Source organism: Sapajus apella, unplaced genomic scaffold (assembly GCF_009761245.1).
Source record: "Sapajus apella isolate SASKATOON/1434 unplaced genomic scaffold, GSC_monkey_1.0 scaffold19, whole genome shotgun sequence".
Lineage (NCBI taxonomy): Eukaryota > Metazoa > Chordata > Mammalia > Primates > Cebidae > Sapajus > Sapajus apella.
In genome coordinates this window covers 1,231,669-1,248,206 of record NW_022436959.1, presented here as the reverse complement: position 1 = coordinate 1,248,206, position 16,538 = coordinate 1,231,669, and the positions used below count along the sequence as shown (strand labels likewise).

The 16,538-nt window shown below is 42.7% G+C and overlaps 1 protein-coding gene across 12 annotated transcripts in view; it reads right to left on the bottom strand.

The window, feature by feature from the left end:
* ELMO1 (engulfment and cell motility 1) overlaps positions 1-16,538 on the bottom strand; it is a 569,594-nt gene that overhangs the window by 18,356 nt on the left and 534,700 nt on the right. For all 12 annotated transcript variants that reach the window (XR_004271412.1, XR_004271414.1, XM_032286647.1 and 9 more), the window contains 2 exons: positions 14,499-14,611; positions 4,972-5,079 (listed from right to left, as the gene is read on the bottom strand). Coding sequence is in view for 10 of the 12 variants with exons in the window: in XM_032286647.1 (XP_032142538.1) it covers positions 4,972-5,079; positions 14,499-14,611 (221 nt within the window). In the remaining 2 variants the exon portion in view is untranslated. The remainder of the gene's footprint in view (positions 1-4,971; positions 5,080-14,498; positions 14,612-16,538) is intronic.

The following is a 16,538-nucleotide window of genomic DNA, read 5'->3' as shown; positions in this document are numbered from 1 at the left end:
TTGTCCTAGAGACCAGCTGCTGTATCATTCATAGGATTATGACTAAAAAGAAAACACAAAGTTCTAAAAATACAGTGTAGCTTTTAAAGGTTGCTTTTTGCATAGTTTGTCTCTAGATGCACCAGAAGACTAGGCATTGGAAAGGCTCAAATACTGACCTCTCTATTCTCATGAGCAGAAAAAGAGGGATTAGACTCCTATCTCCTGAATCTATACTCTAAGGAGGCCACAGGGGGCTTCTGATGACTTCAAAGCCAGGCTAGCATTTTGATGAGGCCTTTTGTGTGGAAGCAAGATAAAGAAGTGGGGCCCAGATATACGAGAATTAGGAGGGTCACCAGTAAAGAAGGCACCCTCCTGCCACACTTACCCCCTGGGCATGGCCTCATTTCTTTCAATGCTTTTTAAAGTTTGACCTAGGTTGAGATCATCTTGATTCAACAGTCCTATTTTACAGCTGGGAAGACTAAACCTAAAGTGAGGAAATCAATTGTGCAGTGACACACAGCTATGCTAGTAGGAAAAAAGTGCTAGGTTTAGTTATCTTTCTTCCATCCCATGCTCCCTTGCTAGGCCCATGATATCTTCCTATGTTTGTAAGGTGCCAGTTCCCCAAATCATGCTGAGCACAGCCCCAAACATGATTATCACTTCAGACATTCAGGAAACTCTTTGATTGCTAATATCTGTGGAAGGAAGTTTAATTGTGATTTAAAACAAAAATACAACTGAAAAAGTAAATGTGGCCGCCCACGATGAAAATAGTTTCAGCTTTCATCATTGGGATCCAAGTTCAGGCAGAAACCATTCAGAGGAAGTAGCTAGTAAGCCTTGAGCACTTGCTGTGTGGATAGCTCCACAGTAGAAGCTCCTGTGGGTAGAGATATGGAGGAGGTACAGGCTGATCTCAGGATAGTTGCATGAAGAATCTGATCTCTTTGGCCTAGCTGATCAGCCACATGGCATGGAATGGTGAGGAGAGATGTGCCTTTGAAATCAGAGTGCCAGGGTTTGAATTCTACATCCACCAACTGCCTCTACTACTTTGGGCTTAAATTCTCAGAGCCTCAGCTTCCTTGCCTGCAATGTGTAACTCTAACATTATCTATCCCATATGGTTGCTCTGAGAGTTAAATCCTGTTGCTGGAGCTGAGATCATTGTTGGCTTTTAATCTAGGCAGTACACAGTAGTGGGTGAAAATCTGGGCCATGCAGTTAGACGGTTACATTCAGGTCTTTGCTCTACTATTTACTAATCTTATGACTTTGAATGCTACTTAATCTTTCTGTATCTCAGTTTCCTTTCTGTAAAATAAGGACAATATTATCTACCACTTTAGGTTGTTGAGAATAATTTATGTAAAGCCCTTAGCACAGCGCCTGCAATATAGTAAGCACTCAATAAATGCCATTTGCAATTATTCCTATTATCAATAATCTGAGTGAATTCTTTCTGTAGATGGAGGGACCTGAATTATTTGCTGTGCTTTGGTGACCCAAATTGCCCATGATGCCTCCCTGTGTGGCTGCTCTCCTCATGCACTGGATCAGGCTTAATCTCAGCATGGGAGGGGGTGAGCCAGTGCTTTCCTCCTTGCCCCCTCTGATGTGGAAGTGAGGAATGCTGGCTTAGATTCTTTCAAAGGGAAGCAGTGAGGAAGCCAGGGCATGGCTGGAAAGCAATGGGGTCCTATGATTTTGGGGACAATGACAACCTGTAAGTCATCTTGGGAGGGATATGGGGAGAGAGGGGATATCAGGAGATATTGATTTTCAAAGGCCAAATTTCCTGGCAAAGTAAAAGAATACAAGAAGAAAGATTTCCTAAAGCTTTCGAGAAGAAGATAACCAAGAAGAGGCCCTCAATCCTCAAATGCACTATTTGTATTAAAAAAAACTCCATTATACTATTGGATTTATCAAGAGCTCAGTATTCAGCACTGATTAACTCAAGGGGCACAAGACCACTGTGCCTTGGTCTCAAGAGAGGGCAATGGTATGTGGCAAGAGCAATGACACTGAACATTAATTAAAGGCACAGCTCATTTTTCCAGTGGAATGAGGTTTTTGACTTTTAAGAGTTCCAAAAGGGTGACTTTTGCTCCAGGCAGAATGCAGAATTGGAATTAGATGCAAACCAAGGTGGCAGGCCTGCAGCAGCAAACTTCAGCCTCCTAGGCCGGGCTTTTTTGTCTCAGGCACATTATTGCTTCATTTCAATTCATTAAATTAGTATACCCTTTTCTCTAGCACGTATGTGCAGAAGGATACAATCTTACCAATACACACACACACACACACACACACACACACTCTCTCTCTCTCTCTCTCTCTCTCTCTCTGTCACACACACACACAGGCACACCCCCCTCCCACAAGGCGTGGATAAATACTTGTACGGACAAATAGATCAGCAAAAGTATGCATTCTTAGTTCATCTTGCAATGGATAAACTGTTTTTGGAGCAGCTCTTTGGAACTGCATTTCAGAGGAAAGGGGTTGCTAAGAGTTTTGGAGGCATGGTCAGGAGGGGCTGTCATAACCCCCTCAAGAATCAGCCTCACTCAGTGGTCACTGCAAAAAGTTGTATGGAGATTTGTAGCTCTGGCCTTGCTCTCCTGCACTCATCCTGGCAAGCCATCTCTCCCCGGCATCAGCACCTCTGGTTCAAAGTTAGTTATTTTTACCCTGGAGTCTTGAGGGTGAGGGTCTTAGCAGAGCTGAGCGGCATCAGCTTGCGGGCAAGCCCAGGAACTGCCCCTATACCAGGCTCTGCTGCTGTGGCTGCCAATTTCCTAGGTAGCTGGCCAGTTAGCATGGGGGTGCTGTGCTAACAACTGGCAAACCTGTTGGTCAAGTGCCTATCTTTGGGTTGAGAAGTGATTACATCCCTATGAACATGGGGCTAAACACTATGTCCAGTTAGGGGAGAGCAGATTCACTGGACCATATGGGGAGTCAAGCTGTGTTTGCTCTGTCCTGACCGCTTTTCCCCTTGTGACATGTTAAGAATGGGGCTGTGGGGAACCTCCTGGGGAGCTGCTGTTTACTTCAACTAATAATAATCTCTAACTCTTTCTGTTTAACCACTGCAGAGCAGTGATGTGGACATTGCTGGCCTCTGATCAGTTCCTAGTTCTCAAGGCAGTTTACACCAGTGAGCTAACAGCAAGTGCAGAAAAATGAGGACACTGGTTTGAGTTTTTCAGAGAGCTAATTTAGTTTAGCAGAAGGGACTGTCTTTTTTCTAAGATTAGGTCCTTCTTACTTTTTTTTTTTTTGTAATCAAGGGTCCTTTCTTTTATGAAAAGGTTGTGACATTAAATTTTAGTTAGATTTTATTTTTTAATGTTCTTTTTTTTTTTTTTTGGCCCAAGTTAAAAGTTAGCAACACATTATTAATTTACTTAAACTTTTTTTTTTTAAATTATTAGTGAAGGGCATGATTGGGGAATCAGAGTTCTCAAACTTATGCTTGTTAGAACTGCCTGGAACATCTGTTAAAAGAGGGATGGCCAGTCCCCGTCCCCTGAGTTTCTGATTCAGCAGGACTGGGGGTAGGGTCAGAATGTGCATTGTTAAGAAGTTCCTAGGTGATACTGCTGCTGACGTTCTGGGGACCACATTTAGAGAATCAGTGGTCTAGCCTGCCCAAGGTGTGGTGGGGAAGGCTTGAACTGTGGAGGGAGGGTCCTCACTTACAAGTGGAAGCCCAGGACATCCCTAACTCCTGCCCCAGGGCAAGGAGGCACAGACAGTGTCCCAGACTCTCTGAAGCAGTGGATTTCAGATTTCTTTCTCTAACCCCTGACTAAGGGAGCCAATAATGTAGGTTGGGAAGAAAGTTCTCCTATTAAAGAAAACAAGATTGCTTTCTGAACTAGCTGATACTACAAAGACCACACTCTCCCATTTTTAAGCTGGAGAAAGAGAATGTTCCAGGCTGTCTGCCTGAGATGTCAGCACAGAGTCTGAATGTGTCAGGAAATTTCCCACTCATGGGTTATTTTCACCTTCAATGGCCATGAGCTGTAAGGAAGATAATCCAGATTTGACTTTCATGGGCCTGAGGGTGATAGGGCAGAAGGTGTGAGACTCTGGGTAAGGAGTCTGTCAGGGACACACTTATCTGCAATGTCAAGGTGACTTTTAAAGGTCATTTAAAAGTGCTCTGAATGTTTTCTCCCTCTTGGATTTTTCTACGTAGGATATCCTCTGAGGCTACATTCATTTTATCTCATTTATTCTCTAAATTAATTTATTACCCTTGTGTATTTCAATGTTTCTATAATACTCGTTTAATTTGTATGGTGAACACTGTTAAAATAACCGGCACCTGGCTCCGTGTGGGGCTAAAAGAATCCTGCACATTACTGTCTCTTCAAAAGCATGTATGTTACAACAGACAACATGCAGAAAAAGCCAAAAAACATACAAGAGAAATACTTAGCAAACAGTAGAGGTAACTGATCATCAATTTTCAAAGTGTCCAAGTTACTTCTTGGGGGTAAACTAGCTATATTCAGATCTGCTATTAACTCTGTGTCATAACTATGGGATACATTAAATCGTAATGAATAAATGTTGTAGGGGTCAGGCATATAAGCAATTAAAATAAGAAATTATTTTGGGTTTTCAGAAAAAGACAACTGAAAGAGTCAGGTTTGTACTGTTTTTGCTCCTTGACACAGCACCTGGATAAATAATGTAAAAAGCGGATGTTTGAACCCCAAGTTTACATCGTTCCGTTAAGATACATTTGCATCCATTTCACATGCTCCCCTGTTCAGTTCCAAATCCCAAGTCCATCCAGGTCTTGTACTTGATGAGATGGCTCAGGCCAAGACTTACAACCAGATGAGATGTGTTCAAAGGGCTTACTTAGGCTGATGGTTTTGCTGCATGGTATACTGCAACCAGGAAACAACCAGCTGACTGAGACTCAGGCCTCTGCCAAGGGGAGCTACTTACGTTTGTCCTGCAAGGAATCGTGGGGCACTTCTCCCTGAGGACTCTCTTCTAAATCTCCGTAATGCAGGACTTTGTGATTTGGCGAAAGCCGACAATACCAAAACTTGTCTGAGAGAAAAAACACAAGTTTACAAGGTAAGTGATTCTGGTTTCTAAAAATACTAGCCTGGTTATTTCTTAATACTCTTCCCTGGAAGAACAAGCAGTTCATTTGATTTTAAGTCTTGAGGGAGAATAAATTCTACGGCCCTGGGCAGTGAGTTCCCCTTTGATTTTGATAGTTATCACCAGTCCTGCTTGGCATGCATTTGGTAACCATTAGTTAAGTCATCCAACCCTTCAAGCTCAACAGCAATAGATTTTATGAGGTGGCGGTTTCCAGAGGGTATTTTATCACTAATGATAACCACCACAGGAACTGCTCCGTATTCATTCAGGCCTGACAGAAGAGGGAGGGAGATACAGACAAAACCAGATTTCTCAGAATGTTTCTGCTTCCCCTTTCCTCTCTGAGAATTTCAGACTGTTGAGATAGTTGTATCCAAGGCCATATTTTAGTTGATACAACAAAACCCTACCCTAGGCTACCATACACACATTAACCATGAACAAATCGTTAGGATATTGGTGATACATATGGTGGGTGTGATTCATGAGGAAATCATCTAAATAATTCAGAGATTTAGCCAAAGAATGGGAACATGAACAATCATTCTTCTCTCTAATTCCCAGAATTTACTTCTCTGAATAGGCATGACCAGGGGATTAGGGTCACTGTCATAAACAACTTCCTAAGCTTTACCACCTCAGTCTCTCAAAAGTAAGAAGAAATTTTGAGTAAGTCTAGGAGGCAGGAAGAAAGAGGCAAAGAGCACTGTTTATAGATTAGGGACTTGAACTATGACAGCAATGCTTGCACATCTCTCAAGGCTCTGTTTAGATGCTGTCACCTCCGGGAAGCCCTCTTTGATCACTGCAGACAAAGGGCCTCTCCTCATCCTCTGAGCTTCTTTAAAATCTTTGTACCACCCATTTGGCTTGGACTGGCACTATTGGAGCCTACATGTTAACACCTTAGTATTTCCCTTTATCTGCCACAGACCCTAGGTAAACAACTTGCCGTTGAGGGTGTATTGTGAACAATTAATACTGACAGGAGAAGGAGACTCCAGCCCTGACAGTGTGAGGCACACTGTCTCTCTGATGACAGTCAACTGTCTTCATAATTGCAATGGCCCAATCTCTTAGCACAGCGCCTGACACATAAAAGTTGCACAGTTGGCATCAGCTAAGCTGATAAACGAAGACCCAAGGGGACCTGATCAAAATGCCTAAGGCATGCAGTATGTGTCACCTACAAGCCCCTTTGCACCACTGTGTGGTTGATACCCTCTGTGGTCTTGGTTGAGTTACCTCATTGCTGTGCCTGAAACATAATTTGTTTTGAAGCCACATTGACTAAAAAGCTCTTCATTATATTTTAAGAAAAGTGGTTTTCTATCTAAAATTGCTGTTAGTGCAAACCCATGTTTTAATTATGATTCTTTTAATAGAAAGTGAAGTTTTAAGAATGGAAGTAAAAGCCACACAATGAACAAAGAAAATGCCCAAATTTGATCCACAAAAGGAGAGTGTCTCCGTGGTTCTTATCTTCCTTGTCTTTAAATAGACTTTGAGAATTCTGAAGTGTAGTCAGAATATGGCAATCCATAGATTTAAAGAAATATGAACTCTGGTGGAAAAACTTGAACGGGAAAAAGGTCATTTAGTAACTAGGAAAACATTTGAAATTACTAAATTTCAAAATTATGCTATGTATACAGCAAACATGGGTCATTGTTCTGGGAGAGCATTTCAAAAGGAGAAAACAGTTATTCTCTGAGTAATTCACAGACATTTAAATTAGGCAAATGTGTACTTATGCATTTTTCATGAGGAGAACAACTTTGGGAATTTGACTTGTAACTCACAATAGGAATTGTGAATTGCAGAGTAGGAGACAATGCTTTTAGAACATCAACAGTGCTCTTGGGGGCCCGTGGGGGCTGCCTCTCTCCACAGGTCCTTTCCTTTGCCCTACATGGTTGTGGTGACCAGAAAGCCAGCTGGAGAAATCTGTTGTAAAGCTCTCCTTTCCCTGCTGCATCTAGGTTATATGTTTGGCTAAGTGAGCTACTTTAGGGTGATAGAGGCTGGGAAGGAAGACAGTCAGAAGTGGCACTTGGACATGCTGGGCTTATGGTGCGTTAGGTCTTAGCCTGTGCTTTATAGGAATCCCTTGCTTCTCAGGCTGGGGTAAGTAAACTCTAGGGGTCAGCAGTGGGTCTTGAAGCCAAGCCAATGTGTCACAATCAAACAAGATCAACGACACTCAATTGATTTTGAGGGGAGGAATTAAGAAATCTAACTGGTGCACAGTATAATACAAACATACATTATCATAGAGTAAATTACACAACTTAATATTCATGTGTAAGATATACTGATTTGTAAGACTTCAAAAATTTTGCTGCATCTACTTTCAGAATAAATTTGTTTATCCAATGAATACTTGCTGAGTGGTTGTGTCTACAATGTACACAGCACTCTACTAGGTGTAGCAAAACATCATTAGAATGGAAGGCAGACATGAAAGACAAAGGCAAGGAGCTCAAGGAAAAGGAGCTCCCTCAGTTCTTCATGGCAGCTACAGAAAGATGTTGTTTCCCAGGTCTGGGAAGTAGGAACCAGGACAAATCAGCAAGTCTGGCTATACTATAGGGAAAAACAGGAATGCAGAAATCTCTTGTGCAACATATTCTTATATTCAGAAGTGATTAGAGAACAGTGGCTATTTATCAGAGTTCCGAGAGGCAAAACAGCCATCTTCCTTGCAAAGTTACAGTCGATGTTTGTTTAAAGAAAACCCAACGGTCTGCAACAGACAGATTTTCCTCCTTTCCAAAGCTTACATTCCCTTGACTTGCATGACACCATTTTGCCCTGGTTTTCCTCCTACCTCTGGCTAATTATCTTATCCTATACATGTTCATATTTTTCTCTCTACTACTAAAACGATAAAAAGCAAAAGATTGGTACATCACAGATATAAGTGATGTGTTCCACTCCCCCTATCAATTAGAAAGTCTTGGATGGATGACAAAATATTGGAAAAAGGGCTTGAAAAGGATGAGAAACTTGTCTTGTCTCATAATCACATGGGAGGCTACTCAGCCAGGATCTTCCTCAGGGTAAAACTGGAGTCCTTAGCTTTGGAAAGCTTAGACGTTGCATACTTCTGTCTTGAAAGGAGAGCTGCTATAAGGACCAGCACCGTGCGTCAACATGTTGGGTGAGACAAGTTTCAGTGTCAGCCACCAGCGGCAGCTTGATTTGCAGCTTCTATTATGACAAGAAAAATGTGTATTTTCCTTTCAAAACCCAGCATGATGTTACTTGTTCCTCTATTCCTCTGGGCAATGAAAGAGTGAATTGCGTCACCAAAAGCAATTAGCAGGAAGCAGTGAGAACATTATCAAAGATTGTTTACTAGCATTTAAGGAGAAAATAAGAGTTAATATGGAGGTCTTCCAGCCAATTACTAATGAGAATACGTTAACAGCCACTGCTTCATCTTCAAACCCAAGACAAAATATGGGGACAATTTAGAGTTTCAATCTTTTTTTTTTTTTTTGAGTGTGTGCGTGTGCGTGTGCGTGTGCGTGTGTGTGTGTGTGTGTGTGTGTGTGTAGGATAAGAGGTAAAAGCTGATTTCAGAGCTTACAAGCCTGGTAAGAAAGGCTGATTAAAGCTATCCCCAATGTCACATAGATTATTATGGACCTAATAACCACTGTCAACAGTAATTTTTGCAGTGCCATCCAACAGAACTTCCTGCAATGCTGGAAATTCTCTATATATGTTTTATCCAATACTAAGAAAAAAAATTTAAATTTTCTTTAATTTTAAATAACTTAAACAGCCACAGGTAGTTTTGTCAGACAGTGTGGCCCACTGTCCGTCTTCATCATCCAGGCTGAAGATAAGCTTGGGGCTGGTCCCCAGGTCTGTAGGAGAGCCCAGCAAGCTGAGCAATAGCTACCACTGGTGGGTGTGAAATGCCGGCCAGTTCAGTGAGACACGGTACAGCAAGAACCAGCCCTGAGACTCAACCGTGGATTCAGGACACATCTTTGTCTTGAGCACAGAGCCTGCCGTCGGCACCGGGGGGCTGACCCAGGGAGCCCAGAGAGTCCTGTGTTAGGGAGGACAGACTTTTCTAAAAGATGTCTTTAGAACACTTCCATTAGGATTCTGAATTTTCCTAAGGATAACCTAAAATGTGCCAAGTCAGAACAAGGCCGGCTTTCTGCCTAAGGTCCAACCTTCCCAAGTCACAAAACGAGAGGAACCCAGCAATGTGTTTAAAGGGAAACATCATCTTTCAGGCGATGAGACCCAGGTTTTTTTGTTGGTTCAGAAAAGGGAAACAACTATCGATACAGACAAAGGGCATTCTGCTTTTCAAATCTTCCTACTTAACTGACCTTTCTTTAAAAGGACAGATTGGTGTTTTGATTCTGAATTCTGCCTGCCTGGACATGGTTACTCACAGCAAATGACACAGGAGTCCCCAGATACTTTCCAGGATGATTTGGTCTAACAGGTGCCTTGAAGTCACACACACCTGCATTACACATCTGGCCCTATGGGGTCTTGGCCTAATTATAAAAACCTCAGTAATCTCTGTTCTTCGTATGTCTAATATGGTCATAATTATATGAGGAAAACACACATAAAGTATGCATCCTACGTCTTCCAGAATTGCTTCTCAATAGAGATTTGTCCTTTCCTGCTCTTCCAGTCAATGGTAGTCCCTCTCGTCCATACTCCTGCCCCTCCATCTTTTGGGAATAATGATTTTGTATTATTCTGATCTATTGAGAAGTGTCTTTTTTTTCCTGAAAATGAACTGGCTTTTCTTCATTTGAAAATATGTATTTATGTATACCTGCCTTTTTGTAACAAACTATTAAAATAAAATTTCAACCAGGGATAGAGGAAGGAATGACCTGCTCCCCACAACAGGGCATAATGGTTACCGTGCCTGAACACACCACTTGGCCCTAGATCTTCTGACGGGGCCTCCAGGGCAATGTAAGATATACCAGCCTTGCTGGCAGGAGTGGTAGGCACGCATTTTGCCCAGCAACGAGTTCCAAGACAAGCCTGTCATGTCAGCACTTAGGGAATGCTGGTCAATGAAACAGACACTGTCCTCCACAAGAGGTTTCATGTTATCACTTCTTCAAATGATTTCCAGTGGTAGCCCTGGGCTCTTACCAAGGCCGTTCAATGCAAGTGATTCTGAAAGACCTTCATCTATGAAATACAAGAGAAGTAGGGGGCAGTTCTTAAGCCTATAGATTCTCATGAAGCAAACACTGGCTGATGTCATTTGGATCTGTGTCCTCACCAAATCTCATGTGGAATTGTAGTCCTCAGTGTTGGAGGAGGGTCCTGGTGGGAAGTGACTGGATCATGGGGGCGAAGTGCTCATGAATGGTTTAGCACCATCCGCCCCTTGGTACTGCGTAGTGATAGACTCCTTATGAGGTCTGGTTGTTTGAAAGTGTGTGGCACCTCCCCTCTCCCCCTCTGCCTCCTACTGTGGCCATGTGAAGCTCCTCACTCTCTCTTTGCCTTCTACTATGATTGGAAGTTTCCTGAGGTCTCCCCAGAAGCAGAAGCTGTGATGCTTCCTGTACAGCCTGCAGAACCATGAGCCAATTAAACCTCTTTTCTTTATAAATTAGCCAGTCTTAGGTATTTCTTTATAGCAATGCAAGAATGGACTAATACAGTGTCCCTAATACAGACAGCTTCTGGGGTTTTATCTGAAATCTCTCCTATAGAAGTCCAGACAACACAGAAGCGAGGCAATTTCCATGCCAAGGATTCTGTGACCAGAGCTTATACTTCGTGGTTGATAAGTATAAGCTCAGGAAGAGAGTGGAGTGATGCCGGTGTGTGGCCTCCAATGCCATTCTACCTCCTGTGTTTAGAAAGATATACTCTGGCCAGGCGCGGTGGCTCACGTCTTTAATCCCAGCACTTTGGGAGGTGAGGCAGGTGGATCACCTGAGGTCAGGAGTTCGAGACCACCCTGGCCAACATGGTGAAACCCTGTCTCTACTAAAAACACAAAAAATTAACCAGGCATGATGGCAGGTGCCTATAATCTCAGCTACTTGGGAGGCTGAGGCAGGAGAATTGCTTGAACCTGGGAGGCAGAGGTTGCAGGGAGCCGATCGTGCCATTGCACTCCAGCCTGGGTGACTGAGTGAGACTCTGTCTCAAAAAAATAACCCCCAACATCTATATTCTGAGGCACTACAATCTAAAATTAAGATTTTAGATCTATTAATCTAAAATCACAACATCATTAATGAATGTTTGATAATCTGCCAAGCATCAAAGTGCTATAGATGTATAATTTTATTTAAACCTTACGGCTGTTTGATAGAGGAACTAACATCATCCCCATTTGAAAGAAGAAGAAAGACAAACACAAAGACATTGAACAGATTGCCCAAGGCTACCCAGCTAGGGAGTAGGGAACAGGGGCTTCAACTCAGCTTATTATGCCTTTGGAGATATATTACCTCCCAATTCTAATGTGGTTAGAAGTCTCAGAAACCCAGAACTGTGAATGTCTACATCTGACTATTCCAGTAGCAGCAGAGTTGCACATGAGACAGGTAGAAGGACTGGCAAGCATCAACTCGGGGACCTTCTAGCCAAATGTGGCACAGTTGAGCCCTCTCTATTTGTTCCTTCACTTTTCAGTTCTGTGGAACTGTAAGTTTTTTCATATTTTCCCTTAAAAGGTTAACTACTTAAATTCACATTCACTCATCTGTGTCCTCCTCATTGTCAGACAAGTTTAAAGTGAGTATGGTCCTGGCGCCTACATTGGGAGCGCCTGCTCCTTAACCTACGATGGCATCAGGCAGGCGGTTGTCCAGCCCAGTCTGAGATCTCACGTAGAAGCGCATCTTTCTCGAAGGGATTAAAAATGTCATGTTCTCATTAATCTGTGTAAATCTAAATGGAATGTTTTGATGGGGTGATAGGAAACCAATTTCAGCACAGTCTGCTTTGAATCCCTATTTTTAAGCACAGAGCCACTCACCAGATTTCAAATCCATTTACCAAATACCAAAAAGTCTTCCTTTCTGCACTCGGAAGGATGATTTTTTTATTAAACACAGATGGTCATGCTCCCTAGGGAGCTCAACTCATAAATGTATAATCTAGATGCTAATAATTTTTTGTTCAGGAGGTGGTTCATTTTTAGAAAATTGGAAAAATTTATAGATGCGGGACTAACATTTTTCAAACAACAACAATAAAAAGCCTGTTAATTATTTCATCTAGAAACAGGATTATTCTGATAGAACCTACCCATTTCAACCCAGTCAGGGAAGTCTCATGACGCAGTAGACCAGAGGTTAAATTGGTGCTAGGAGCTACGTTGTGAAGGTTTTTAGCAGGGCAGCAGTAGAGACACTGGGTATCTATTTGCCATTTCCCATCCCCAAACTTCTGTGCCCTTTGCCCAATGTCAAGTAAGTAAAAATCTTACAAATCATCCTTATGGGGACAATATATTCTGAAGACTGATTTTTCCAAAGGCAATAAAGACATCAGCGCATACAATCGACTCTCTGACTAAATGAGCTCCTGGATCCCCTAATCCTGTCCTCCCACTTTACAGATGAGAACCTGGGGCCTTGAGAGGTCACATGTCTGTCCTAAAGACACCTAGGTGGTGAATTAAAGAATTGAGAAGCCTGGCACCAAGTCCACTCACTCTGGCTCACTGCTTTTTTCCTACACAATCTTGCAGAATAGTAGCTGCCTTTGTTTGTTGTTTCTTGTTGCTACATTCATAATTGTCTCTCTTCCTCATGATAACCTTAGGAGACAGGCATTGCTATTCCCATTTTAGAAGGGGAAGGTGCCCAAGGTCACACCGCTGGATAGGTGTAGAGGCAAGACCACACCCTCATTGTCCGGCTCCAGGGCTCTGTCCTTGCCACTGAGCCCTGCGGTCTTCTTGGAACACCGTTTACTCTGACATGATGCCTGATGCAAGGAATGCAAACAGAGGAGGGCATAAACTCATCCTTCAGTGGTTGAATGGGAAGGAGGAGTTCCCTCTTCCACTGCCCTCACTAATAGGAGGCTTTCTCTGTAACTCAGCCCTTATTATTCTGCCCATTGTCCTCTCCCGAGGCTCAGCTTGAAATTCACTCTAACAGTTTCTCATCCTCTGCGAAGAACCTGCATTTTCATTCCTCCAGGAAGTTCTGTCTTTGGAAGTTCCTCAGTGTGATATTTAATGGTGACACATGAAATACTGCCAATTTACTGAATATTCAGCACAGGGCAGTTAAAGTGAATGGCTGGGGGATGGGTTCAACTGACAAACACAAAATGATTTTGTCATTAGTGGGTGAGCTCTGTGGCTGAGTGGGGCATCCAGCAGGTTTCAAAATATCTGCCAAAGTTTCTCCTGGGCCATAACTTGTGTCCTTAGCATAGTTGCTAATGCCTGTGGCTTGCTCCTGCCTCTTATTCAATCTCCTTGCCTCTTCGCAATCTTATTTTTCAGTTTTATGTTCTGGCTGTTTGCTTCTATGAGAGTATGGCATGAAGATGGCTGTGCAATCAGCAGCATGTCAAGAGAGCAAGCAAACAGTCAAGGATGCTTTACTTGTCCAGGAAAGAAACAGCTAGACACGTTTCCCACCTGTTGGGCCTGGTCTTTTGACATCCACTTGGATTTGACATTTTGAAGTTAGAATTTACAGAAACAATTCAGAAATCTGCCTTGAGAAATTATGTAAGTGATTCTACCCTATCTTAGCTCACTGTTACCTATATCCCCGTATAAAATAATTCTGTCCTAGAAGAGAAGCAGTGTGGGGGATTTGACCATAGGGTCATCCAAGTTGAAAACTCAAACCCAACAGTGAGTGCCAGCTCTCCTGTGGCAAGGAGAGCCATTAAAAGGAAGAGCCCTGGAGCTGTGGGGTTTGAATCTTGTTCTTCTGTGACTTTGGGCCAGTTTCTCAGCCCTTCAGTCCCTCCATCTCCTAATCTGTAAACTGGGCATAATCCTAGTAGCTAATTCCTAGGGTTATGGTGAGGATAAAATGCATTATAAAGTAATGTTTTTGAGAAACACCTGGCACATGGTAGGCTCATATACATGTCCACCCTTGCTGATACCACCACTAGCAGATTTGTGGCACTAAATGGCAAAGAATGGCTCTTCATTTCTGTGGCTCTTCTGGTAACTGTAGACTTTGATTCTCTCTGGGTGTGCATGAAAACCAGAAACAACCTCGACTGCTATTCCTGTCCCGAGTACAATGCTGCATGGCCTACCCTTAAACCAACACCGTGCCCTTGTGATTCTCCAGGTAGCAGGCCACTGTTTACCCCACCCACCTTTGGAGTGTCCCCAGAAACAATACCTTGCCTCCGCCGGGCGTTGAGTTTCCTAAAGCAGGTCCCTTCCACAAGGCGGTTCAGGCGTTGCTGTTTGATCAGCTCTAAGATTTCTGGCTGAATCTTCTCCTTTAGTTCTCTGTGAGAGGAAAAACACATATATTCCACAGCATGCCTTGAGAAGCAGAGCTTGGCTTGATGGGCATCATGGGCAGGTGGGCAGGGGAGAACAAGTGCATCTTTTCATGAGCTTCCAATACCTCCAAATTGGCACTTTAGAGGTGTTTAAGAGTCAGTGGCCAGGGGCATAAGTACAACAACACAATAGATTCTGTGACACTTACAGAATTCCACAAAAGCACCAGCCACTTCAGTGATGTTTTTCCAGAAGAAAGTGTCCTGAAAAATTTCTTCTTTTATTTTACAAAGCCGTAGATATAAATTTATGCAAAAATCCACTCAGTGCTACTAAGGCAAAAAATCCTTGGCTAACTTTTTTCCCCCTACACCAGGTAAACTCTGAGTGTATTTGTGTTCTGATTAATAAACAGGGATATTAGGCAACCACATGATGACTATGCCACATCAAACACTGTATAGTGAGCAAACCACAGGACCACCTTTGCTTCCAATTCCATCATTCACAAATGGGGACAACAACAGTGTCCCAGATTCTAGCCCACAGAGACTAAGATAATGATGGGATAAATGAAAAATTATTTGCATCTTGTCTCAGGCTAATGCGATATAATTTAGTTTGAGATGCACTATGCTGCAAAGATATCATGATAGAGTGGAATGGTTTTCAAATCTGTTTTTTTAGAGCAGAGCTTTTCATCATAGGAAATTTTATGTAGCTCTCTAGCATTTGAGTCTAGTAAAGCCAGAACTGTTCTAGCTGAAGCTGGACAGGGAGACCCAGAGCCCATTCCTTGTAACAGTGTAACAGGTATTGGCCAGAGCCTAGATCTAGAAGTCAGAAGACGGGAGTTTCAGTCTAGGCTCTGCCCGTGACTAGTATTTCAGGTAGCTCATCTAAGTGTCAGTTTCTTCATTTATAAAATGAGAATAAGAATCTTTCCTGCTGTGACTCCCACATGAGACAGAGTACAAGTCTCTATTAAGCACTGAGCAGGAATACAAGGCACGACTGAATTTGCTTTGGTGACATTCCCTCCTTTCCTCAAGCCAAACAGTCCATAGGCCCATATTACCCTGTAGTCAGGCCTCATACACTCAACAGCTGCCACCTGAACTCTGGATTTGCGCTGACACTGAACTGCAGGCAGCTTGTTCTCACATGGTGCTCCACTCTGAGGAGAGAAAGGTACTCCTGCTTGGTGAGCACTTGCTATGAGCCGGGTAGTGCAATATGCAGTTTTAACTCACTTAATCTTCCTTCCCTCCTTGCTCAAAATAACAGCTTTTGGGGTAGGTGTTAATATCATCATTCCCAACTTACAGAAGGGGAAACAACTCATGGAGGTTACATGTAGAATATGGGCATAGACTCAGGCCTTCCTTGCTCAAGCTGCTTTGATTTACTCATGAGAAAAGAGAAAAAAGTTACGTAAAAGGATGAGGCCATCTAACAGGGTATTCTAGTACTCCATTAATACATTTTTTTTTCAAGGCTTAAGTGCCCTCAAACATTCTTTCATTTGATATTGTTCCAACTGAACATCTATAAAGCATAATATGGAAATTCAGCCCTAACAACAATTTGGGACATTTGTAAAGCCTTCTCTGTGCAGGTCTCTTAGGGTCTCATTTCAGGCTTTCAGATCACTAAAACTATTATTGGCACTCAGCTCTTCTAAAATGGACTCAGTAAATTGCAGCTTTGATGAAATCTGCACTGAGTGAAAAAGAAAGTGGGTAACTGCTAGGGAGTTGCACACAGCAATAAATCACTGCTCCCAACTTCTAAGTCCAGGTAACCAGGCAGAGACAAAGGCATGGTACCAAAGGATGGAGAAAATCTGAAGAAAGAGTTTTAAAATTTCATCGATTAGTAGGACACACACACACACACACACACACACACACACACACACACACACACA